Here is a 24,888-nt window from a genome sequence, read left to right as displayed (position 1 = left end):
TTTGTCAAGTGCTTTTTCTGCATCTGTTGAGATGATCATGTGGTTTTAACTTTTCTTTTGTTAATGTGGTGTATGATGTTGATTGATTTGTGAATGTTGAATCATCCTTGTGAACCTGGGATGAATCCCACTTGGTTGTGATGTATGATCTTTTTGATATGTTGTTGGATTCTGTTGGCTAAAATTTTGTTAAGAATTTTTGCATCTGTACTCATCAAAGATATTGGCATATGGTTTTCTTTTTTGGTGGTATCTTTGTCTGGTTTTGGTATTAGGGTGATAGAATGTGTTTGGGAGTGTTCCTTCGTCTTCAACCTTTTGGAAAAGTTTAAGGAGGATGGGTATAAGTTCCTCTTTGTATATTTGGTAGAATTCACCTGTGAAGCCATCTGGTCCTGGACTTTTGTTTGTAGGGAGTGTTTTTATTACATATTCAATTTCATTTCTAGTGATTGTTCTGTGCATTTGATCTCTTTCTTCTTGATTCAGTTTTGGCAGGCTGTAAGTCTTTAGAAAGTTGTCCATTTCTTCTAGGTTGTCAAATTTGTTGGCATACAGTTGTTCATAGTATTCTCTTATGTCTTTTTGTATTTCTGCAGTATCCATTGTGATTTCTCCTTTTTCATTTCTTACTTTGTTTTTTTGGGTGTTTTCTCTCCTCTTTTTGATGAGTCTGGCCAGAGGTTTGTCAATTTTGTTACCTTTTCAAAGAACCAGCTCTTGGTTTTATTGGTTTTTTCTATTGTTTTTTGAATCTCTGTTTTATTGATTTCCTCTTTGATCTTTATGATTTCCTTCCTTCTGCTGACTAGGTTTTGTTTGTTCTTCTTTTTCTAAGTCATTTAGGTGGTGGGTTAAGTTGTCCATTTGAGATTTTTCTTCTTTTTTTGAGGAAGGCTGTATTGCTATGAATTTCCCTCTGAGCACTGCTTTTGTGGCATCCCATAGATTTTGAGTGGTTGTGTCTTCATTATCACTTGTCTTGAGGTATTTTTTAATTTCCTTCTTGATTTCCTCATTGACCCATTGGTTTTTTAGTAGCATGTCTAGTACCATGTAGTTAGTTTTTTCTCATGTCTTTTCTTGTGGTTGATTTCTGTTTTCATGCCATCATGGTCAGAGAAGATACTTGAAATAATTTCTATACTCTTAAATTTGTTGAGGTTAGCTTTGTGCCCCAGTATGTGATCATTCCTTGAGAATGTTCCATGTGCACTTGAGAAGAATGTATACTCTGATTTTTTTGGATGTAATGTCCTAAAAATGTCGATTAAGTCTACCTTTCCTATTATGTCATTTAGGATCTCTTACCTTAATTGATTTTCTGTCTAGAGGATCTGGCCATTGATGTGAGTGGGGTGTTAAAGTCCCCTTCTATTATTGTATTCCCATCAATTTATCCTTTTATGTCTGTTAGTATTTGTAGTAGGTATCTGGGTACTCCGATATTAGGGGCATATATATTGACTATTGCAGTATCCTCTTCTTGAATGAATTCTTTTACCATTAAATAGTGTTCTTCTTTGTCTTTCTTTATCCCCTTCATTTTAAAGTCTGTTTTGTCTGATATGAGTATTGCAACTCCTGTTTCCTGTCTTGTCCATTGGCATAAAATATCTTTTCCCATCCCCTCACTTTCAATCTCTGTAGTGTCCTTTGCCCTAAGGTGAGTCTCTTGTAGACAGCAGGTTTTTGCTTTTTTGTTCAATCTGCCACTCTCTGTCTTTTGATTGGAGCATTCATTCCATTGACATTTAAGGTAATTATTGATAGATATGTATTTATTGCCATTTTAAACCTTTCTTTCAAGTTGTTTCTGTTTCTCCTTTCTTCCTTTCTTTTTTTGGTTGGGTAGTTTCTGTTTATGTTATGCTTGAGTACTTTTCTTTTTAGTTTTTGTGGATGTAATGTTTGGTTTTGATTTTTGGTTGCTCTGTTTTTTAAGTATATTAACCCCTTCTAGTATCTGCTTGCTTTAGCCTGGTAGTCATATAGGCTGAAACACATTATTTAAAAAAAAAAAAAAAAAGTCTATATTTTCTTACTTTCCTTCCCCACAGTGTATGATTTTGAAGTCCTTTTTTAACATCTTCATGTTTGTCCTTTTTCCTGTTCCTTGTGTTTATCATCACTTTATTTCCCCTTCTATTTTAAATGATACTCTTGCCAGATAGAGTATTCTAGGCTTCAAATTTTTTCCTTTCAGAACTTTAAATATATCTTGCCACTCCCTTCTGGTCTGTAGTGTTTCTGTAGATAAATTAGCTGATAGGCTTATGGGGGTTCCCTTAAAAGCTTTGCTTTTCTCTTGCTGCCGTTAGAATCCTCTCTTTAACTTTTGCTGTTTTTATTATAATATGTCTTGCTGTGGGCCTATTTTGGTTCAACTTGTTTGGGGCCCTCTCTACCTCCTGTATGTTGATATCAGTTTCCTTTAGATTTGGAAAGTTTTCATACATAATTTCTTCAAATATATTTTCAATTCCCTTTTCTTTTTCTTCTCCTTCTGGAAATTCCTATTATGCATAGATTGGCCTGCTTTATATTATCCCATAGATCTCTTATATTGCTTTCATGTTTTTTCATTTGGTTTTCTGTCTGCTGTCCTGATTGGGTGATTTTCATTATTCTGTCTTCTAAGTCACTAATTTGTTCCTCTGCATTATTCATTCTGCTCCTTAGTGCCTTTAGTTCAGTTTGTGTCTCCACAAGTGAATTTTCTAATTTTTCTATGTTCCTCCTTATATTGTCTAGTTCCTTTCTAAAGGAATCTGCTACTACTGTTCATATCTGCTCTTAATTCCTTGATGTTCAGCCTTAATTTCTTCAGTATTTTCCTTATCTCTCTTTTGAACTCAGTGTCTGTCAGACTGCAGAGGTCTGTGTCATTGTTTGCTGCTACGTGTGAATTCTCCTGTTCCTTTAACTGGGAATGGTTTTTGAGATTCTTCATTTGCTTATGCTTTTCTTTTTCTGTGAGTTTAGGGAAGCCAACCTATAGTTTTGGAGGGCTACTTCTATGCAAGAGCACTCCTTTGTATTTTGTGGGGGGTTACTATTTATTTTTGGCATGGGAGTTTGAATACTTGCTGTCTCTTTCTTTGGCATGAGCAGGCCCTTATCCCCAGGGTGCTGAGCATGTTTCCAGGGAGAAGGAGGCAATGGATAGGACTAGTAGTCAGTGCCTGGTTGCTGGATTCTTAACAGTAGCAAGGACCTTCAGGAAGGTGGCGCAGGCTACTCCTAGTTGCAGGGCCCTGGGAAGTGGCAGATTTACAAGGTGCCCAGAGCATTTGGTAGTGGCAGCAGCAGGGTGTGTGAGTTCCCAAGGGAGTGAGAGCAACAACAGCTAGTGTTCTATTGCACTGTCCTCCTCTGAGGTGATTGGAACCACAAGTGGTACCTGTTCAGGGACCCCTAGAGGTTGCGGGGCATGCCCACCTCTGGAGTCAGTGATAACTGTGGTGGTTTGCCCTGGCCACCTGCAGACCATGCAGAGCACCCTGTCTCACTTAGCTCACACAAGAGGTGCTGCACAGGCTGCTCCTAGTTGCAGGATCCTGGGAAGTGACAGAGATCAAGTGTGTGAGCTCTGCCTGGAGCGTTTGGCAGTGGCAGCAGCAGAGCCAGTGTGCTCCAAGGGGTGCAAGAGCAACAACATGTGGTGTTCGGTCACAAGGCCCTCCTCTGTGGTGAGATGATTGGGGCTGCAAATGGTGCCTGTTCACAGACCCCAAGTGGTGGCAGGGCATGCCCACCTCTGGAGTCAGAAATAACTGCGGTAGTTTGCCCCCGCCACCTGTAGACCCTGCAAAAAAGCACTTCATCCTGCTTAGCCCCCACAGGAGCCACTCCTAGTTGTGGGTTCCTGGGAAGGGATAGTGATCAAGCATCTGGGCACTGCTCAGAGCATTTGGCAGTGGCAGCTGCAGGGTGGTTGTGTTCTCAGAGGAGTGAGAGCAACAACAGGTGGTGTTCCGTTGCAATGTCCTCCTTTTTGATGCCCTCTGCGGTGGTTGGGGCTGCAGGTGGTTCTTGCTCAGGGATCTTTGGTGGCAGTGGGCCACGTCCCCGCTCTGGAGTCAGAGGTGACTGTCATAGTTTGCCACTGTTACATGCAGACCACACAAGAAACACCCTGTCCTACTTAGCCCATGCAGGAGGTACTGAGCCAGCTGCTCCTAGCTGCAGGATCCTGGGAAGGGACAGTGATCAAGTGTCTGGGCACTGCCCAGAGCGTTTGGCAGTGGCAGCTGCAGGGCTGATGTGTTCCCAGAGTAGAGCAACAACGTGTGGTGCTTGGTTGCACTGCCCTCTTTGTTTTTTTGCCAACCCCTGAGGTGACTGAGGCCACAGGTGGAGCCCACTTACAGGCCCCCAGTGGTGGCAGGCCACACCTCTCTCTGAACTCTGCCACATGTAGATCACGCAAGAGGCACCGTGTCGCACTTAGCCCCCTGCTGCCCTTAGCCCACACAAGAGGTGCCTGGCCACTCATAACCTGCACAAGAAGCGCCCAGTCTCCCATAGCCAGAGCATGTGGCTTCTCACCACCCAGAGCCTGTACCAGAGGCGCCCCGCCCTCTGAGAGCCCGCGCAGGTGCGCATACAGGAAGATTCCTACGGTGGTCTTCCCCTTCTCCTCTTGCCCTCCCCAACACTGGAGCCTTGCTTTTCCTGCTGGCCCAGACCTCCTCCCAAGTTCCCTCTGCGTTCTACTCCCCAGCCTGTAGCACACCGCTCCTTAGCCTCTCAGGCTGTCCCCACACTGCCAACCCTAGTCATCTCCCTGGGACTTACCTCTGGAGCCTGAGTCTCAGTGCCCAGCCCCCACTCATGCATCTCAGGCCGTGGTGTCCAGGGCAGTGGTGCCAATGATCTGGGTGGCTCTCACTCTGCTTTGCCCTCCTCAGTCCAGCTGCTGCGCTTTTCTTGGCAACTTTGAGGTCTCTCTGTCTTGGATGATCTCCCTTTTGGTTAGGTGGCTTCCCAGGATGTGGGTTCCTTTTGTATTTCACAGATGCCTCTCAGGAATGCTACTCCCATCCTGATTCCTTCTCTCTCTCTCTCTCTCTTTTTCTCTTTTGTTCTACCCAGTTATGTCAGGAGTTTCTTGCCCTTTTTGGAGGTTTAAGTTCTTCTGCCAGCATTCAGTTGATGTCTGTGCGAGTTGTTTTACATGTAGGTGTGTTTTTTTGATGTGTTTGTGGAAGAAGGTGAGTGTGACCTCTTACTCCTCCACCATCTTGATCCCCTTTTCTGTTTAATGATCATTTTAAATGGACACATGACTTGAACACAACACTTTTCATTCTTTAAAACTTTCAGGTGTTCCCATTGTGGCTCAGTGGTAGTGAACCCAACTAGCATCCATGAGGATTTGGGTTCAATCCCTGGCGCCGCTCAGTGGATCTTAAGGATCTGCTGTGGCTGTGGCTGTGGCATAGGCCAGCAGCTCCAGCTCTGATTCAACCTCTAGCCTAGGAACTTACATATGCTTCAGGTGTAGCCCTAAAAAGAAGGAAAAAAAAACTTTCAGTCTGGTGGTAGTGTTGGTAGTGGTAGTTCAAAAAATGTTAAAGCTCAGAGGAGAGGCTGTTAAGACATTTCATTTATTCTGTGTCTGCCACCTTCACAGTTGTCTAGGCATCGTATCTTTTAGTGTGAAGGCAAAATGTTGGCCTTTCAAAATTTAGAATTACATGTTTCTTTTGGCTCTGCTTTGTATATACCACCACATTTGCCCTAGTGTAGCTAAATGAACTGAGAGTGGGAAACCTAAATGTGTTAGACCAATACATCTGTGAAAAAGAGACCACTGGGGGGAAAAAAATCAGCCAAGGGTAATGGCAAGATCAGTCTCAATGTCTGGGTTATTAAATTTGACAATATGTAAGGAATGGATAGAAACTACACTGGGGAGGGGAGGACCCTAAAGAGAAAGTGGTGGTTTTCAAAATTATCGTAGCTCCAAAATCCATGTTTCAGTAGAAAACTATACAGAAGATCAGTGGTATGCAGATGAGGGTGTAGGGGAAACCATGAAAGGGCACTCCATCTACCTGTCCTTGCCTGGGTATATAATTGGGGGTAGAGGAGGCTAGGAAATGCTAGCATTCCAAGGAACACTGAAGACCACGAATGTAAACATAAGAAAGCAGTGAGTTTGGTGTCTAGAAGACCTAGGCTCAAAGCCAGACTGTTCTGTCTTAGTAGTTCTTTGATCCTCAGCAATCCACTTAATTTCACTGAGCTTTACTTTTTAATTTTTTCTTAAACCTCTAAATGGAAATAATTATACCCACCTTATGGTGTGGTTTTGGTATTTACTGACATGTGTGATTAGTGTTCAGTAAGCTCTCTGTAAATGGTACATACACTAAATTATTTTATGTTAAAAATAATATTCTTTCATAAATTCTGATGGAATGCTCTTACTGTGCTCCTATGGAAAGTCTCCTGTTCATTTCATCTAACATCCCTGCTGCCCAGGAGAAGTGGTTATCAAGTGAGTGTATATATATGTATAGAGAGAGAGAGAGAGAGCACTCCTCACAGGAATTCTTAATTTTTTTCATAAATAATTATTTCAGGATTTCCCATAAGCTTTATAGGGACTTGACTGCTTTCTGGTAGGAAAAATTTGGCTTATGATGTTTCTGAATTAACCCATATGGAGACATATCTATATCTATCTATCTATATATATATATGCTTGCTTAGAACTTTTTATTCTTTTCAACATATAGTGGCTGGAGCTGGTATCATGCTCAGATACAGGGAGTAAAGAAGTTATCCAGTCCCTTAGAGTCTGGTCGGTCCTATGCTTTTATCGTCTCCATTTTTTATTAAACAATAAAATAAAGCTGAGCTCAAATATTGTTAATTAAAAAGAGAGGAAACAATAAAAGGAAACAACTAAGGTTAAGAAAGTAAACATCAGGAATTCCCATCGTGGCTCAGTGGTTAACGAATCCAACTAGGAACCCTGGGGTTGCGGGTTCAATCCCTGGCCTTGCTCAGTGGGTTAAGGATCCAGCATTGCTGTGGCTGTGGTGTAGGCTGGCAGCTACAGCTCCGATTTGACCCCTGGCTTGGGAACCTCCATATGCCGCAGGAGTGGCCCTAGAAAAGGCAAAAAGACACACACAAAAATAAATGTCAATCACAGATAAAATGGTTCCGTTTATGGGCATAATGCTTCATTCAAATTAAAAGCAATCTTGAAATAAAATGTCTTGAATAAACGTTCATTGCATTGACTACTTTTTAAGAGAAGATTGAAAAAAAGGTCCCTAGAGGTAAATTTCATCAACCTAGTATGCATGGTTTTGCTTTCACCAGAGTCATAGACATTTTATTCCATGCAGAAGAAGTTGGAACTAGCTGTTCCTTTCCCAATTTCAGGAATTTTTGATTCTCCTTCTCCTAGAATATACACACTTATAAATAATGCCATTATTCTACCAACATGTTTTTTTAAGTATCCATTTAGCGCATGTAATTATTTCACTTAAAAATTTATTCATATGGTTACACACACAAAAATACCCCATGTAGTAAGAGCCTTATTTTGGGGATGCACTGGGAGTGTGGGATGGAAATACTATAAAACTGGATTGTGATGATCATTGTACAACTGTAAATGTAATAAATGTAAAACAATGAAAAAAAATTTTTTTTTTTTTTTTTTTTTTGTCTTTTTGCCACTTCTTGGGCCGCTCCCACGGCATATGGAGGTTCCCAGGCTAGGGGTCGAATCACAGCTGTAGCCACCGGCCTACGCCAGAGCCATAGCAACGCGGGATCCGAGCCGCATCTGCAACCTACACCACAGCTCACGGCAACACCGGATCCTTAATCCACTGAGCAAGGGCAGGGACTGAACCCGCAACCTCATGGTTCCTAGTTGGATTCATTAACCACTGCACCATGACGGGAACTCCTGAAAAAAATTTTTAAAAAGCCTTATGTTATCATCATACTTAGGATGCTGTTTCACATCTTCAGATGGGACAAACTAATTCTTTTGGAACCTGGCTTAGTAAGAAATGTGTTTTGTTTTTTTTTGTTTTGTTTTGTTTTGTTTTTAATGAGAATGAATGAGGTCTTTAGAAATACAGTGTGATTCTAACAGTTTAGAAATATTAGGAATCATCACTGGTAAAAGGTCAGGCTGAAATGAATTAGTTTATAACTTTTCAGAAACATCATCACTGAAAGAAGTATAGTTTCCTTACTGTTCCCTGTGCTGGAATATTTTGTCATTTTACTTCCTGGGAAGCTCATCAACAGAGTCAAAAATAACATATTCGTCTCATACCTAGTTATTCAGCATTACTAGTTGTGAAGTACATCTTTAGTTTTTAAATCTTTTGGCAGTAGTTTTATTTTTAAAATCAGTGTGTAACTTAAGTAGCATCTATTAAGTACCTGACAGATGCATGATTTCCTTAATAACCAAAATATTAAAACTGTGCTGAATTGATAAATCTTTTCTGAGGAACCAAAGCATATTCTGTTCATATTATGTAAATATTAATTTTAGAAGTGCTTAAAGATAAGATGACATAGTGATGTCTGTGCTACGGAAAGCGACATTGTTGTAGTGACAACAGTCAGTAGTCTTTAGGTAGTATGTATTGACATTAGTCTAGTTTCATGGGCTTTTAAAAAGCATACTCTGACCATGTGTTATAGAGGAAAGAGGACTGGACTAGCTATCAAAAGGTCTTACCTTCCAGCTGAGTGTGTCCCTCCTCTTTCTGAATCTCTTTTCTTAGTGTTTTAAGGTTGCATGATTTTCTGGGTTGCCCAGTGTTACCTCCTTTAAAAGGATAACCAAAGACTTTCTGATTTTCATTTTCTCTAATCATTTAGCTTTAGGTTCTCCAGAAATTTTTAAATAAAAAATATTGATATCTTTTAGCAGCACTAAGATGTTTGGTTCACCTTAAAATCCAGTCTAGTGGTATACCTTAGCAACATGCATGGTAGTAAATTTAACTCTACAAAAGGAACTGGTAAGCCCAGGGTGTATGATTCTTATACTGGTAATTATTAAATGAGGGGAACAGCAAGTCTTAGAATAATACATACAGTATAATCCCACTTATACACCTGAAGAGCAAGAGAGAAAATTTTTATTTTTTTCTCTTAATAATGATTTTTATTTTTTCCATTATAGCTGGTTTACAGTGTTCTGCCAGTTTTCTGCTGCACAGCAAGGTGACCCAGTCTCGCATACATGTATACATTCTTTTTTTCTCACATTATCATGCTCCATCACAAGTGACCATAGTTCCCAATGCTATACAGCAGGATCCCATTGCTTATCCATTCCAAAGGCAATAGTTTGCATCTATTAACCCCAAATTCACAGTCCCTCCTACTCCCTCCCCCTCCCTCTTGGCAACCACAAGTTTGTTCTCCAAGTCCATGGTTTTCTTTTCTGTGGAAAGGTTGATTTGTGTTGTATATTAGATTTCAGATATAAATGATATATGGTATTTGTCTTTCTCTTTCTGATGTACTTCACTTAGTATAAGAGTCTCTAGTTCCATCCATGTTGCTGCAAATGGCATTATTTTGTTCTTTTTATGGCTGAGTAGTATTCCATTGTGTCTGCATACCAGATCTTCTTAATCCAATCATCTGTTGATGGACATTTAGGTTGTTTCCATGTCTTGGCTGTTGTGAACAGTTCTGCAGTGAACATGCGGGTACATGTGTCTTTTTCAAGGAAAGTTTTGTCCGGTGCATATTGATATCAGTATGCCCAAGAGTGGGATTGCTGGGTCATATGATAGTTCTACGTATAGTTTTCTAAGGTACCTCCATACTGTTTTCCATAGGGGTTGTACCAGTTTACATTCCCATCAACAGTGCAGGAGGGTTCCCTTTTCTCCATACCCTCTCCAGCATTTGTTATTTGTGGACTTATTAATTAATGATGGCCTTTCTGAGTGGTGTGAGGTGGTACCTCATAGTAGTTTTGATTTGCATTTCAAGAGACAAAAATTTTAAATAGCAAAAGATCTGAATTTTATATATATAAAAGGATAGGGTATTTAGTTTAGGGGTGGGAGAGGGATTAATAAAGTACCTTCATTTTTTATTCTATATACATCTTTATTTGAATTCTTTAAATAAACACATTTATTTATGTATTACTTGTTAATACAGAAAAATAAAATCTTATATATAAATATCTTTAGAATTCAACAAATTTCATTATCTGAGCAGTCTAGATTTACTTTGAAAATCTTTATCATGGAAAATAGTTACTGAAAACTGGAAAGAAATTACAAGGAATCATCTCCTGTATAGTATAAGCCTAGGAAATTAAGCCATTATACTATGTTAATTGAATTAATTTTTTCTTCAGACCTTCAAGACATTCCATATTCTGATTGGTGTGAGCAGACTATCCATAATCCCTTAGAAGTAGTTCCCTCTAAGTTTTCGGGCATTTCGGGATGCAGTGATGGAGTATCTCAGGAAGGCTCAGCCAGCAGCACCAAAAGCACAGAATTGCTTCTAGGTAAGTTTTCAAATTCAAATCCAAGCCTTGTTAATAAAACTATACTTTGTTGTTGCTGATAAATAATGCTAATTAAAGTTGTCTTGGAGTACCCTTGTGGCTCAGTGGGTTAAGGATCTGACATCACTGCTGCAGCTCAGGTTGGTGCTGTAGCATGGGTTCAATCCCTGGCCCAGTAACATCCACATGCCATGGGCACTTCCACAAAGAAAATGAATGAATAAAGTTGTTTCAAACTATGATGAGTCAGTTTTAGTGAAGTATATTTAGCCAACTACTGCATCTATATGAGCTGGTATATTAGCTATCTGCCTTCATTAGAAATAATTTTGCCTCCAAAATGATTGGCAGATTATGTGAAATTTATCTCAGTTTTATATCTTTAGGTAAAGTTTAAAAAGAAATTCCATGAGTTATAATCATTTTCTATTGTGATAGAGATAAAATACTTTAATCTTCCTTTTCAGGTGTTAAAACGATTCCAGATGATACACCAATGTGCCGTATACTCCTTCGCAAAGAAGTTCTGAGATTAGTCGTTAATTTGAGTAGTTCAGTTTCAACTAAATGTCACGAAACTGGGCTTTTAACGTAAGTAAGCTGTGAGTGTAAGTATCCTTTGTTCTGCTTTTTATGGAAAAAAAGATACTTGAAATGCTTCAGAAGTTAGACTGATTAGCTTTCATCTGTAGTTCTTCACTTCATGGCCTGTCTGAGTAAGGCTAAAGTTTCTTCATCTACTTCAACCAAACTAACATAGGGTAACAAATTGAATGAAAAAGCAGGTATGTGAATCCAGCTATCTTCTATTAAACGAGACTTTAAAGAGATCTGTAAAAATATAAGATAATGCTACACCTATCACTTTTTTAGTTTTGGAAAATAGTTATTTTTCATTAAAGTATATGTATGTATGTTAACATATTATGAGTTTATTCTTTTAAATGAATTAGTATTTTGAAATTTTCTCAATTTAAATTTCTTATATGTTAATTATTGATGATTGTGGCCCACAAAAATATTTGGGGGGGTTCTCAATAATTTTTGAGAAAGGAGTGGAATTCCCATTGTGTCTCAGAGGGTTAAGAACCTGACATAGTATCCCTGTGGGTTTGATTCCTGGCCTCACTCAGTGGATTAAGGATCTGGCATTGCTGCCACCTGTGGTGTAGATTGCAGGAGCAGCTCAGATCTGGTGTGGCTGTCACTATGGTGTAGGCCTGCAGATGCAGCTCCAATTTGACCACTAGCCCAGGAACTTCCATATGCCACAGGTACGACCATAAAAAGAAAAGTAGGGGAATCCTGAGACCTTAAAGTGTAAGAAAAGCCGGCCTACATAAAAATAAGTGATATCTTCCTGGTTTAATTTTTCCCTAATTTTACTCCTTTCTTTTAATAAAAGTTGCAAAAATTTTATCGCTTTTCTAAATCATAGCAACATAATAAAAGAAAATTCAGGCCGTCTTCAACATCTTTGATTTGCACTGTTTAAAGCAGTGGTCCTAAAAAATGCACTTCAGGGTCTCCTGTGAGGCTTTACAAAAAATAGTAATATAGATGCCAAGGTCCCACTGCAGACCTCCTGGTCAGAAGCTAACTGTGGTGAGTCCTTAACCTGTGTATTACTTCGCCCCACTACTGCTTCTGAGATGCTGTCCTAGCTAAAAGCCACCATTTAAAGGTTGAAAGATACTCAGAGATAGCCCAGTCAAGGATATTAACAACTCAGTCTAACTTTAAAAACTTACTCCTATTTTAAAACTTAGTTTTGAAAATATTTGAGGTATTGCAGGCTGATAAATTTTGCAGTTTTTCACGGCAGTGAAAAGGAATATTTCTTACTCTCCAAGAGGTATTTGAGTTTTTATCATTTTAAGAGATAACCCAAAACTTAAAATAACTAATTTAAGTGCGAGTTAGAAATATTTACTATTTTGTATTCTTTATGCCATCACCCCAAATATGCCACTTAATATCTGGAGGAAAAAGATACTTAAAAAGCCATATTTTGAAGGAAAGATAGGCAAGTCATTATTACAGTTTTTATCACATCCCAGACTTTTCTTTCATTTTAGAATTAAGGAGAAGTATCCTCAAACATTTGATGACATATGCCTTTATTCTGAGGTTTCCCATTTGCTGTCACACTGCACATTTAGACTTCCATGTCGAAGGTTCATACAAGAATTATTTCAAGATGTACAGTTTTTACAAGTAAGTAGGATTTATACCTTGGAAATTTATCTTTAAAAAATAATTCTAAGTCAAAAGGGAGTTTATATCTATTGATACACTAGAAGGTCATTAATAATTTATTACTTCTTTCCTAGATGCATGAAGAAGCAGAGGCTGTCTTGGCAACACCACCAAAGCAACCTATAGTTGACACAACTGCTGAATCCTGACCTCATATTTATGTTGTATATAGATGTATACTATATATATTCATATTTGCGGACTTATAAAAGCCTCAGAAAATGCCGACTGACTGAGCAGCAAAGACAGGAGTATCTTCTGTCCACTGTTCCAGCAATTACTGGTACATGAACAGTTGGAACTGCGGACTTCCCTAACCAAAACAACTTCTCTCCCCCATGGAGCCCTTTGGGGGGCTCTTTGTTCGTTACCACAGTTTTAAGAGTTTTAGTGACCATTGTATGCAAGAGCCAAGCACTGAATACTTTCTATTTTTTCATTTTAAGAGCATAATAACAGCGGAACAATAATAAGATAATGCAGAAGCACCCTTTACACAGTTATTTCCGAATTCTTTTTTTAGGGTAAATATAAAGATGCCTTGTTTGTTAAATAATTTGTGGAAATCGGGAATCTATATGTCTGAGGCTACATCCTGTTACCACAATGGGGTGTGCTATAACTGCTGGTATTAGAGGGGGATCTTTGGCCCTTCCACTTTTTCCTTAATGTTTATAACACTACTTCAGAGGCTTGTGACCTCAGAGCAAAAGAAGAGCCTCAACAACCAGGACTTACAAGTTATTTTATGTTTCTAGACTCACATAAAGTTTCTTGTTTTCCATCTCTTCAGTTTTGTTGCAATGTGTTACTATAGGCTATTTGAACTGATTAAGGTTTTTCACTACAGTTCCAGATTAAAATCGGAAAATTATAATTCAAAATATTTCCCATTTATAGAATGCATTTATTTTCAGTGGACTTCCATTTTCATCAGCTTCCCATATCATAATTTTAACCAGGAACTTGAATAAGCACTATTAATTTAGATCTAGAGCAAAAGAAAGCATTAAATAACACCTTGGATCTCTTGAGGAAAAGCTAAGTTTGCCTACAATTTACACATTCCATGGGAAAAGAAGAGCCATAGTTCTTTTTAAAAGTCATTAATGAAACTTACTGTTATGATTAAAAATTGTAGTGAAAAGCCTTAAGTACCAAATTTTAAAGCAGCAGTAATTTAATTTTTTTATCAGTGTTCTTGTTTTGCACAAGCTAAATGCAGTGATAGGTGAGTTTTTGAGTACAGTAACTGCCTTCATCACATTTGTGAAGTTGTTAAGTTGATGAGGGCAAGGTTTTGTTTATTTGCTTGTTTAATTTGTATATGTCTAAAGATATTTGGAAATCTTGACAGGAATTAAACATATATGCAAATTTGTATATAAAAAAGCATGGCCATCTTCATTAGAATGCTTGTAAATGAAAGGATTATCTTTTTTTGAGGTCTATTATAAATAGAAAAAAAAAATCCAGCTGGGCTGATTAGGACCCTTCTTAAATTCATTTGTCTAGACCATTTTTACAGTTATGCATCAGCTTTGACACAGTCATAGTACATGGATTAATATTTCCCCATATTACAGATCCTTTTTATAATGGGCTTGTTCTTTGAGATCTCTGTAAAGAACCCTGTGAACCAGAAAACATAACTCACAGAGATACTTTTTTTTTTTTTTTTAATTTACTGGCACTGAAAGTTCCAATTGGGATGAAGCATTTCGTCTCACTTCATAACACCTCTTTGACTGCACTTCAGTGAATTGTTCTTATGTGCACTGTGTAGCAACTTGCCTTGTAACAAAGCAGATAAGGGCTGTAAGCTGCTGCTTATGATAAAAAGTGGTTCTTCAGATTTTCTTTCATAAAATCCAATTGAAGATAAAACAAATGCTTTTTTTTTTTTAACTTTAATTTATCACTGAACCTAAGTGTTTATTTAAATGTCAACAGTACTTCTGAGAACGTTGCCTGTCACCTTGGTCTTTGGTCTTGGATGATGAAACTGCCTTCCAGAGAACCAAATGTCAAAAATACTAGACCAAATAGTGGTTAAAAACTCCAAAGGAGGTAATGAAGTAATCTTATTAATAATGGGATTAGCATATTTTAGACATTCATTTTAAACACTACCTCAGTTAATATAGAGTATAAAATCTGTGGTTTAATCCCTCAAAAATTAACAGTAATTCTTTTTTGTTACACACACATACACAACCATCCCTGTCCCTGGACCCCACCTCATTCATCCATCATGAAATGAAGTCTTCGTTACTATTAGCCTGAACAGTTTTTTTGTTTATTACTCTGAGAGATGTGTGTATATATCATAATATTTGCCTATAGCACTTAGTTTGGGGAGATACTCAGAGCTTTGAGGTTCTCAGTAATGTAAGAAAAAAGATGTCTATACTTAAATGTATAGTGCTATTTGGTTTATCCATGTTTTACTGACAGGTCTAATATTTTTTTTAAGTACTTATTTGTATAAAAGTAGACTTTTACGATGAAAAATGCTCACATGCAGTGCCAAGTGATTTACTTTGGTGTTTAAAAGTACTAAATTATAGCAGAAAAGGTTAGGAATTTTGTCAGTGGTAATAGAAATAATTGAGAAAAGCATCTATGTATAATATTACCAGACTATAAAATACCAAAATAATGTCAATACTATAGTTTTTCAAGATTTTAGAATTAATCTTAGTCCATATAAATTTGTACTACTGGTAATTATTGAATAATTTGGAGGAATTTGGGCAGTTGTGCTGATCGTAAACTGTGAATTTCTAATTGTAAAGTGAATTGTCATTTTTAATTGAAATTTTTTTCAAGAACAGATGTCAGCTTCACCTACTAAGTAAATATTGATAAATAAGAAATTAGACATTAGTATTCATAATTAAATACGGTCTAAAATTTCTTATACTTTTATCTCCTGTTTATGCTTAGGTAGATTTGAGCAGGGGGGGTGGTGGGAAGTCTTTTCTCCCTAATAAAAAATTTTCTAATAAAGACTGGTAGCATAAGGACATTATGTAGGACATTGATATTAAAGAGGTCTTTAGAGGTATATACTTTATTATACTAGTTACTCTAACATCATGTGTACAAGTCCTTTTGAAATGGTATGGCTTTAATAGTTTTCAGCTCTTTTATCCAGAGCTTGAGGCAATTAAAGCTGAGTTTTTCAGGGCATATTACAATGGCAGAGTGTTCAACAGTAAGGTGTGAATGCTTATTTAGATTTGTCTACTGCTATTTATGTAAAAATTGTTTTCATTCCATTCAGAGGATGCCTTTTATCCCCCACATTAAAGCACAGATCATTAAGCAATAAAAATCAATCAAATTGTCATCCAAATTATAACTGCAATTATTTTTGCATGGTAAGAGCGAGGTGCTAATTTTGTGTGAGATGAGCTTTGTAAACTACCTTGGGAAAGGTCCTTTGGAAGTAAGATTTTCCCCTTTTGTCCTGTGCTTCCAGTTTTGTTTCAAATTCACGATCCATTAAACATGGGAAAAAACAGTAGAATTAATTGAAAGAGTTTTATGAGAGGAGCTGTTGGAATAAAAGAACATTTTAGATTTTCCAAAGCGTAAATTGGGAAAGGCCTCTCTTATGTCCCCATTCAGGAAGTACATTATCACCAGCTTCATTTCAAGAGTATCACTACAGTGAGAATTTAATCATTAAAAGCATACCAGTGAAATTAATAGCAGTCAAACAAAATCAGACAATATCAAAATCTGTGAGAATTTTTCTAGGAGCATTTGTATTTTTCTTTCAGTTCTAGGTTCCCAGGGTAGTTTTCATTCATAGTAGGTTTGTTATGACTCACACAGAATGTGGATTTTCTCTCCTTTAGAGTATTTTTGTAATGTAGGTGGATAGCTATGCCACAGCATGCACAAATTGCACATTTTGTTGGACTTTCGTTATAAAATATTTAATTTGAAAAATATAATTTATGCCAAAAAAGTATACCTTGTAATTTTGCCACTAAATAGGTTGATTTAGCACAAAATGCAAAGTCTTGGGGCAGAAGGGGGGAGATAAAAAATTTCATAGATAATAGTTGGAAAATGTTCCATTATTGGCCTGTCAGAAACCCTAAAGCTGCATTGTTAGACAAATGGTGTAAATTAGTTTTGAAAAAGTGGTAAGGGGTTGTGAAAAAAATCTCAGACTTAATGCTCCCTAACCACATAATTTTCTTATTTTTTATTTAGTAATACGCTGCTACGTATTTGGAGGTTCTGGTGTTTGTAGGTCACTGAACAGACATTGAAATCTGATTTATATTGTATAACTGTAACATAGAAAGAAAAAGTATTTATATATTTTCCGTAAGAATATTTCATTGAGTTGTGTATAATTTAAATAAGGTTTGTCCCCTAATGATTTTGCTCACCTTGATTTTTTTTTTTTTTTCGTGGTTTTCTTGTTTTTGTATAATGTGTACAGTTTATGTCAAGGGCATTAAAAGCTTCCTGAAACATAACCTTATCAAAGGGATACATTCTTAATAAAATGTACTTAAAAATTCTTAAACTTGTGTTGTCGTATTTGACATTTTAAAACATCAGTGTTGATTTGAATTATGTACCACTGAGGCTACTACTTATGAGTTCTAGTGAAATTGACTTTTAGGTACCACAGAAAAGCTTCTGGTTCAATAACAAATAGTGACTTGTTCCAGATATTTCAAAATAGCTTATTTCTACTCTCTAAACACTCTTCATAGTCTAATCAAACATCTTTACAATTTTTTTTTAACTTCAGATCATTGTAAAGTGTTTGAAAATGTGGATCTATCTTTAGAACCGTTCTGACTTTTTTTAGCAGTTAATATACAAAATGAACAATGATGATATGATGGTGTTTCTCACAGTTTTGTAGGCTGAAAGTCTGAAAGCAGAATGTGAACATGGTTGGGCAAGGGCCCTTTTCTGGGTCCCAGACTTCTTGTGTTTGGGTCCTTAGATGGCGAAAAGGACTACATTTCTGTACTGTCTCTTATAAGAGTACTAATCCCATTCATGAAAGCGCTAGCCTCATGACCTAATCACTTCCCAAAGGCCCCACTACCAATCCCATCATCCTAGGGTATTATTTTCAACCGAGGAATTGGAGGGGGGGGTGATCATTCAAAGTACAGCAACTAATTTTGTATTGGATTTTTTTAAATTCAGAATGCTTTATTATTTTGACTCATTAATACCTATTTTAGAGGATGAAGATGACTACATTTGCTTAGTCCTTTAAATTGAATATATTTAGTGATTGTGTTGTATTATTTTAACTAATTCTTTTTTTATAATGATTTTTATTTTTTCCATTATAGCCAGTGTTCTGTCAATTTTCTACTGTACAGCAAGGTGACCCAGTTATACATACATGTATACATTCTTTTTTTCTCACATTATCATGCTCCATCCTAAGTGACTATAGTTCCCAGTGCTATACAGCAGGATCTCATTGCTTATCCATTCCAAAGGCAATAGTTTGCATCTATTAACCCCAAATTCCCAATCTTTCCTACTCCCTTCCCCTCCCCCTTGGCAACCACAAGTCTATTCTCCAAGTCCATGATTTTCTTTTCTGTGGAAAGTTTCATTTGTGCCATATCTTAGGTTCCAGATATAAGTGATATTATATGGCATTTGTCTTTCTCTTTCTAACTTACTTCACTTAGTATGAGAGTCTCTTAACTGCTAATTCTGAATTCTGAAGGCTTTTTATCTTCTGTTATATCTCTTCAAGAGTTTTAAAAGTCCTACTTTATGCTGTATGTTTGGTATGGTTTGTAAATTCTTTGAGATGAAAACCAGCTAATCTTTCCACAGAGCTTTTAGAAGAACTATTAGATGTTGTCTAATTCAACCTCTCTAACAACATTGTAGTGGAAAGTCACTTTCACTAGAGTAAGTATGAGTCAGGTGTTGAAGTGTCAGCAGGCACTTTCAGCAGGGGCATGGCTCTGCTGTGTGACCAGGTTCCTGCTGAGGATCAGTCACCAGGCCAAGGTGGTATTTGTAGGTCTTTTTTTTTTTTTTTTAAGTTTTATGGAAGTATAGTTGATTTACAATGTTGTGATAATTTCTGCTGTACAAGAAAGTGATTCAATTACATATACACACATATCCATTTTTTTTTTTCAGATTCTTTCCCCATATAGATTATCACAGAATACTGGGTACAAATCCCTGTGCAGGTCCCTGTCAACCAGTCATTCCATATACCACAGTTACATATGCCAATCCCAGATCTCCAGTCCATGCCTCCCCCACTACCTGTCCCCTTTGGTAACCAGAAGTTTGTCTTCAAAGTCTGCATGTCTGTTTTGCAAAGAAGTTAATTTGTATCCTTTTTAAAGATTCCACATATAAGTGATAGCATATGATGTTTGTCTTTCACTGTCTGACTTACCTCATTTGGTATGATAATCTCTAGGTCTATCCATGTTGCCACCAATGGCATTATTTTGTTATTTTTTCTGGCTGAGTAGTATTCCATTGTGTGTATGTATCACATCTTCTTTATCCATTCTTCTGTTGATGGCCATTTAGGTTGTTCCCATGTCTTGGCTACTATAAATAGGGGGTGCTGCAGTGAACATTAGGGTGCATGTATGCTTTTGAATTATGGTTATCTCCAGATAGATGCCCAGGAGTGGGATTGCTCGATCATATGGTAGTTCTATTTTTAGTTTTTTGAGGAAACTCCATACTGTTTTCCATAGTGGTTACATACCTACTAACAGTGTAAGAGTTCCCTTTTCTCTGCACTCTCTCCACCATTTATTGTTTGTAGACTTTTTTTTTTTTCCTTCTATTTTGACTACCCTGTGGCATACAGAGTTCCTAGCCAGGGATCCGATCTAAGCTGCAGTTGGGACCTATGCTGCAGCTGCAGCAATGCCAGGTCTTTTAACCCACTATGCTGGCCCGGGGATTGTACCTGCATCCTGGTGCTGCAGAGATGCTGCCGATCCTGTTGTGCCACAGTAGGAACTTCTGTTTGTTGACATTTGATGGTGGGCCATTCTGGCTGGTATAAGGTAAGTACCTCATAGTAGTTTTGATTTGCATTTCTCTAATAATTAGCATATTTATGTGAGTATTTTGGCCATCTGTATGTTTTTGGAGAAATGTCTATTGAGATCTGCCTTTTTTTTTTTTTTTTTTTTTTTGTCTTTATGCTATTTCTTTGGGCCGCTCCTGTGGCATATGGAGGTTCCCAGGCTAGGGGTCAGAATCAGAGCTGTAGCCACTGGCCTACACCAGAGCCACAGCAACGCGGGATCCGAGCCTCGTCTGGTCTGCAAACTACACCACAGCTCACGGCAACGCCGGATCGTTAACCCACTGAGCAAGGGCAGGGACCGAACCCGCAACCTCATGGTTCCTAGTAGGATTCATTAACCACTGCGCCACGACGGGAACTCTGAGATCTGCCTATTTTTGACTGGGTTGTTTTCTTTGTTTTTTAATACTGAGCTTCATGAGTTGTTTGTATATTTTGGAGATTAATCCCTTGTCAGTCACTTCATTTGCAAAGATTTTTTTCCCATTCTGTAGGTTGTCTTTTTGTTTTGTTTATAGTTTCCTTTTCTGTGCAGAAACTTTTTAAGTTTAATTATGTTCCATTTGTTTATTTTTGTTTTTATTGTCATTACTCCAGGAAGTGGATCTAAGAAGATGTTGCAGTGGTTTATGTCAGAGAGTGTATGTGAGAGAGCAATGCCAGATCCTTAACCTACTGAGTGAGGCCAAGGATGGAACCTGCATCCTCATGGATACTAGTTGGGTTCTTAATCCACTGAACCACAACAGGAAGTCCTCTGCTCTGATTTTTTTTTTCCTTCTACTAACTTTAGGTTGTTTTTCTTTCTCTAGTTGCTTTAGGTTTCTTATTTGAGATTTTTCTTCTTTGCTGAGGTACGCTTGTATTGCTGTAAACTTCCCTCTTTAACTTCTATTGCTGCATCTCCGAGGTTTTGGATCATTGTGTTTTTGTTTTCATTTGTCCCTAGATATTGTTTGATTTCTACTTCGATTTCTTCAGTAATCCATTGGTGTTTAGCATCATATTGTTTGGTCTCCACATGTTTGTGTTTTTTGCAGTTTTTTTTTTTTTTCCTTTTAGTTAATTTCTAGTTTTATCACATTGTGGTCAGAATAGATGCTTGATATGATTTCAATTTTCTTAAATTTACTAAGGCTTGACTTGTGGCCCAGAATGTGATTTATCTTTAAGGATTTTCCATGTGTGCTTAAGAAGAATGTGCATTGCTCTGCTTTTGGATGGAATAATCTGTAAATAATCAGTTAAGTTCATCTGGTCTAATGTATCATTTAAGTCCTGTATATCCCTGTTGGTTTTCTGTCTGGATGACCTGTCCACCACTATTATTGTGTTATTGTCAATATCTCCCTTTATGGCTATTAGCAGTTGTCTTATATATTGAGGTGCTCCTATGTTGGGTACATATATAGTTGTAGTTGTTATATCTTCTTCTTGGGTTGATTTTTTTCTTTTTAGGGCCGCACCTGTGGCATATGGAAGTTCCCAGGCTAGGGGTCAAATCAGAGCTGTGGCTGCTGGCCTACACCACAGCCACAGCAATGCTATATCTGAGCAGCATCTGTGACCTACACCACAGCTCACAGCAATGCTGGATCCCCAACCCACTGAGTGAGGCCAGGGATCAAAACTGCATCCTCAGAGATACTAGTTGGATTCGTTTCTGCTGAGCCATGACAAGAACTCCCTGATCCCTTTGATCATTATGTAATGTCCTTCTTTGTCTCTTATAACGGTCTTTATTTTAAAGTCTATTTGTCTGATGTGTGTATTTCTACTCCAGCTTTCTTTTGATTCCCATTTGCATGGAATATCTTTTTCCATCCTCTCACTTTTAGTCTGTATGTGTCTCTGTAACTGAATTGGGTCTCTTACAGGTTGCATCTGTATTTTTTTTTTTTTTTTTGTATGCATTCATCCAGTCTATGTCTTTTGGTTGGAACATTTAATCAACTTACATTTAAGGTAATTATTGATATGTATGTTCTTATTGCCATTTTGTTGTTTTAGATTTGTTTTTGTTGATCTTTTTTCCTCCCTCCTTTTGTTTTCTTCTCTTGTGGTTTGATGACTATCTTTAGTGTTGTGTTTGGATTGCTTTTGTGTGTGTTATCTATTGTAGATTTTTGGTTTGCAATTCCCATGAAGTTTTGATAAAGGAGACTATACAAGATTGCTTTAAGTTGCTGATCTCTTAATTTTAAATGTATTTCCAGTATCCTGCATTTGTACTCCCCTCACAATTACTGGGTTTGATATCATATTTGTGTGTGGATGATTTACTACCTAGTACTACATGTTTGCCTTTACTGGTGAGCCTTTGCATTTGTAATTTTCTTGTTTTTAGTTGTGGCCTTTTCTTTTCTGCCTGGAGAGATTCCTTTAGTATTTGTTGTAAAGCTGGTTTGGTGCTGCTAAATTCTCTTGGTTTTTGCTTGTCTGCAAAGCTTTTGATTTCTCAGTCAAATCTGAATGAGAGCCTTGCTGGGTAGAGTATTCTTGGTTGTTTTTCCTTTTCATCACTTTAAGTATATTGTGCCACTTCCTTCTGGCCTGCAGAGTTTCTGCTGAAAAACTAGGTGATAACATTACTAGGGTTCCCCTGTATGCTATTTCTTGCTTTTCCCTAGCTGCTTTCAATATTTTCTCTTTGTCTTTAATTTTGGTCAGTTTGATTAATATTTCTCAGGGTGTTCCTCCTTGGATTTATTCTGTGTGCTTCCCGGACTTGAGTGAGTAATTCCTTTCTCATGTTAGGGAAGTTTTTGGCTATTACCTCTTCAAATATTTTCCCAGACACTTTCTCTTTCTTTTCTCCTTCTGGCATCCCTATAATGTGAATATTGGTGCATTTAATGTTGTCCCAGGGTTCTCTTAGATTGTCCTCATTTCTCTTCATACTTTTTCTTTATTCTGTTCCACATCCGTGATTTGTACCAGTCTGTCTTCCACCTTGCTTATTCATTCTTCTGCCTCCTGTATTCTGCTATTGTTTCCTTCTAGTGGATTTTTCATTTTGGTTATTGTGTTTTACGTCTGTTTATTTTTTAAACTTTTTTTTCCTTTATTAAACATTCTTATAATTTCTTGATCTTTGCCTACAGCTTTTTTCTGAGATCTTGGATCATCCTTACTATCATTACTCTATAAATTTTTTCCATGTAGGTTGTTTATCTCCTCTTCATTTAGCTGTTCTTCTGGGGTTTTTGTCTTTTCCTTCATCTGGCTCATATTTCTCTGCCATTTCATTTGTCTAGCTTTCTGTGTGGATTCCTTTCTGCAGGCTACAGGGTTGTAGCCTCTCTTGCTTCTGGTGTTCCACCCTTGTGGGTGAAGTTGATACTGGGGCTTGTGGCAGGCTTCCTGATAGGAGGCACTGGTGCCTGCCCACTGGTGGTTGGAGCTGTCTTATCCCTCTAGTGGGTGGGGCTGTGTCTCTGAGTGGGATTATAGACAGCTGTGTTCCTTGGAGGACTTTAGGGAGCCTGTTTGCTGATGGGTGGGGCTGTGTTCCCACCCTCCTTGCTGTTTGGCCTGGGGCTTCTGAGTCCTCATGCCTTCAAACAAGGGGCCAGCTTTTTGCAAAATGGCAGTCTCCAGGGGAGCTCTGCCTCCACAGTGAGCCACAGCTGATCCCTGCCTTCCCAGGAGAACTTCCAAGACCTGCAGGTAGGTCCGACCAGATTCTTATGGAGTCCCTGCTTGTCCCTGGGACCCAGTGTACGTGAAACCCTGTTGCGCCCCCCAAGAGTGGAGTCTCTTGTTTTTCCCAATCCTGTGGAGCTCCTGCCTTTGAGCCCTGCTGGCTTTCAATGCCAAATGCTCCAGGGGCCCCTCTTCTGAATGCCAGACCGTGGGGGGAACCTACATGGGGTTTGGAACTCTCACACCTGTGGGAGAGCTTCTGTCATATAGTTATATTACAGTTTATGGGTTGTCCACACAGCAGGTATGGGATTGTTATATCGCAAAAGCACCCCTCGTACCACCTCATTGTGGCTTCTTCTTTGTCTTTAGTTATAGGATATCTTATAGTAGCTTCCAGCCTACTGAGGATTGTTCAGCAGTTAGTTGTAATTTTGGTATTTTCATGAGAGGAGGTGAGCTCAAGTCCTACTCTACCATCTTGTTTGGAATTCTGGCCTATTTGTATGTTATTAATACTAGTCCTGCCCACCATCAAAATATCCTGTTATTTCTAAGGAAGTACTATGAACTAGGTTTTAGGTGCAATTTTTTAAAAAAATATTATGGCTATATTAAAAGCAAAGCCTATTTAGAAAAATGTAAATTTTACAGATGAAATAATGTGATTTGCTTCAAAACAGTATCAAGAAGGAGGATGGGAGTTCCTGTCATGGCACAACGGAAACAAATTTGACTAGTATCCATGAAGACACAGTTGCCCTGGCCTTGCTCAGTGGGTTATGGATCCGGTGTTGCTGTGACCTGTGGTATAGGTTGCAGATGCGGCTCAGATCCCCCGTTTTGCTATGGCTGTGATGTAAGCTGGCAGCTACAGCTCTGATTCAACCCCTAGTCTGGGAACTTCCATATGCTGTGGGTGCACCCTAAAAAGAAAAAAGACAAAAAAAAAAAAAAAAAAAAAAAGGAATGAATAAAAGTATGGATAGGCTGAAACCACTATGGTTTAGTGGCTACTGGAGCTGATGATAGTACATAAGGGTTTGTGAAACTCTTTTTCTCTACTTACTTTGGCTATACCCACAGCATGCGGAAGTTCTTAGGGCAGGGATTGAAGGCACGTCATTGCAGTGACCCAAGCCACCGTAGTGACAACAATGGATCCCTAGCCTACTGCACCACAGAACTCCACGTTTGTGAAACTTCTACTTTTATGTATATTCGAAATTCTCATAATTTTTTTTGGGGGGGAGGGCCACACCTGCAGCATATGGAAGTTCCCAGGATAGGGGTCGAATTGGAGCTGCAGCCACCAGCCTTATGCCACAGTGACAGCAACATGGGATCCAAG

General features: G+C 38.1%; 1 protein-coding gene across 4 annotated transcripts in view; it reads left to right on the top strand.

Moving 5' to 3' along the window:
* RICTOR (RPTOR independent companion of MTOR complex 2) overlaps positions 1–17,357 on the top strand; it is a 140,120-nt gene extending 122,763 nt beyond the window's left edge. For all 4 annotated transcript variants that reach the window (XM_003359762.6, XM_005672429.4, XM_085002122.1 and 1 more), the window contains 4 exons: positions 10,388–10,543; positions 11,011–11,134; positions 12,622–12,760; positions 12,877–17,357. In XM_003359762.6, coding sequence (XP_003359810.4) covers positions 10,388–10,543; positions 11,011–11,134; positions 12,622–12,760; positions 12,877–12,951 — 494 coding nt within the window. In that variant the 3' untranslated portion in view covers positions 12,952–17,357. The remainder of the gene's footprint in view (positions 1–10,387; positions 10,544–11,010; positions 11,135–12,621; positions 12,761–12,876) is intronic.
* Positions 17,358–24,888: the final 7,531 nt, after the last annotated feature.

This window comes from Sus scrofa, chromosome 16, assembly GCF_054392235.1.
Source record: "Sus scrofa isolate SSC_HxYL_T2T_F1_AM1 chromosome 16, Sscrofa_HxYL_maternal_Yorkshire_Landrace_v2.0, whole genome shotgun sequence".
Lineage (NCBI taxonomy): Eukaryota > Metazoa > Chordata > Mammalia > Artiodactyla > Suidae > Sus > Sus scrofa.
This window is presented reverse-complemented; position numbering and strand designations above follow the sequence as displayed.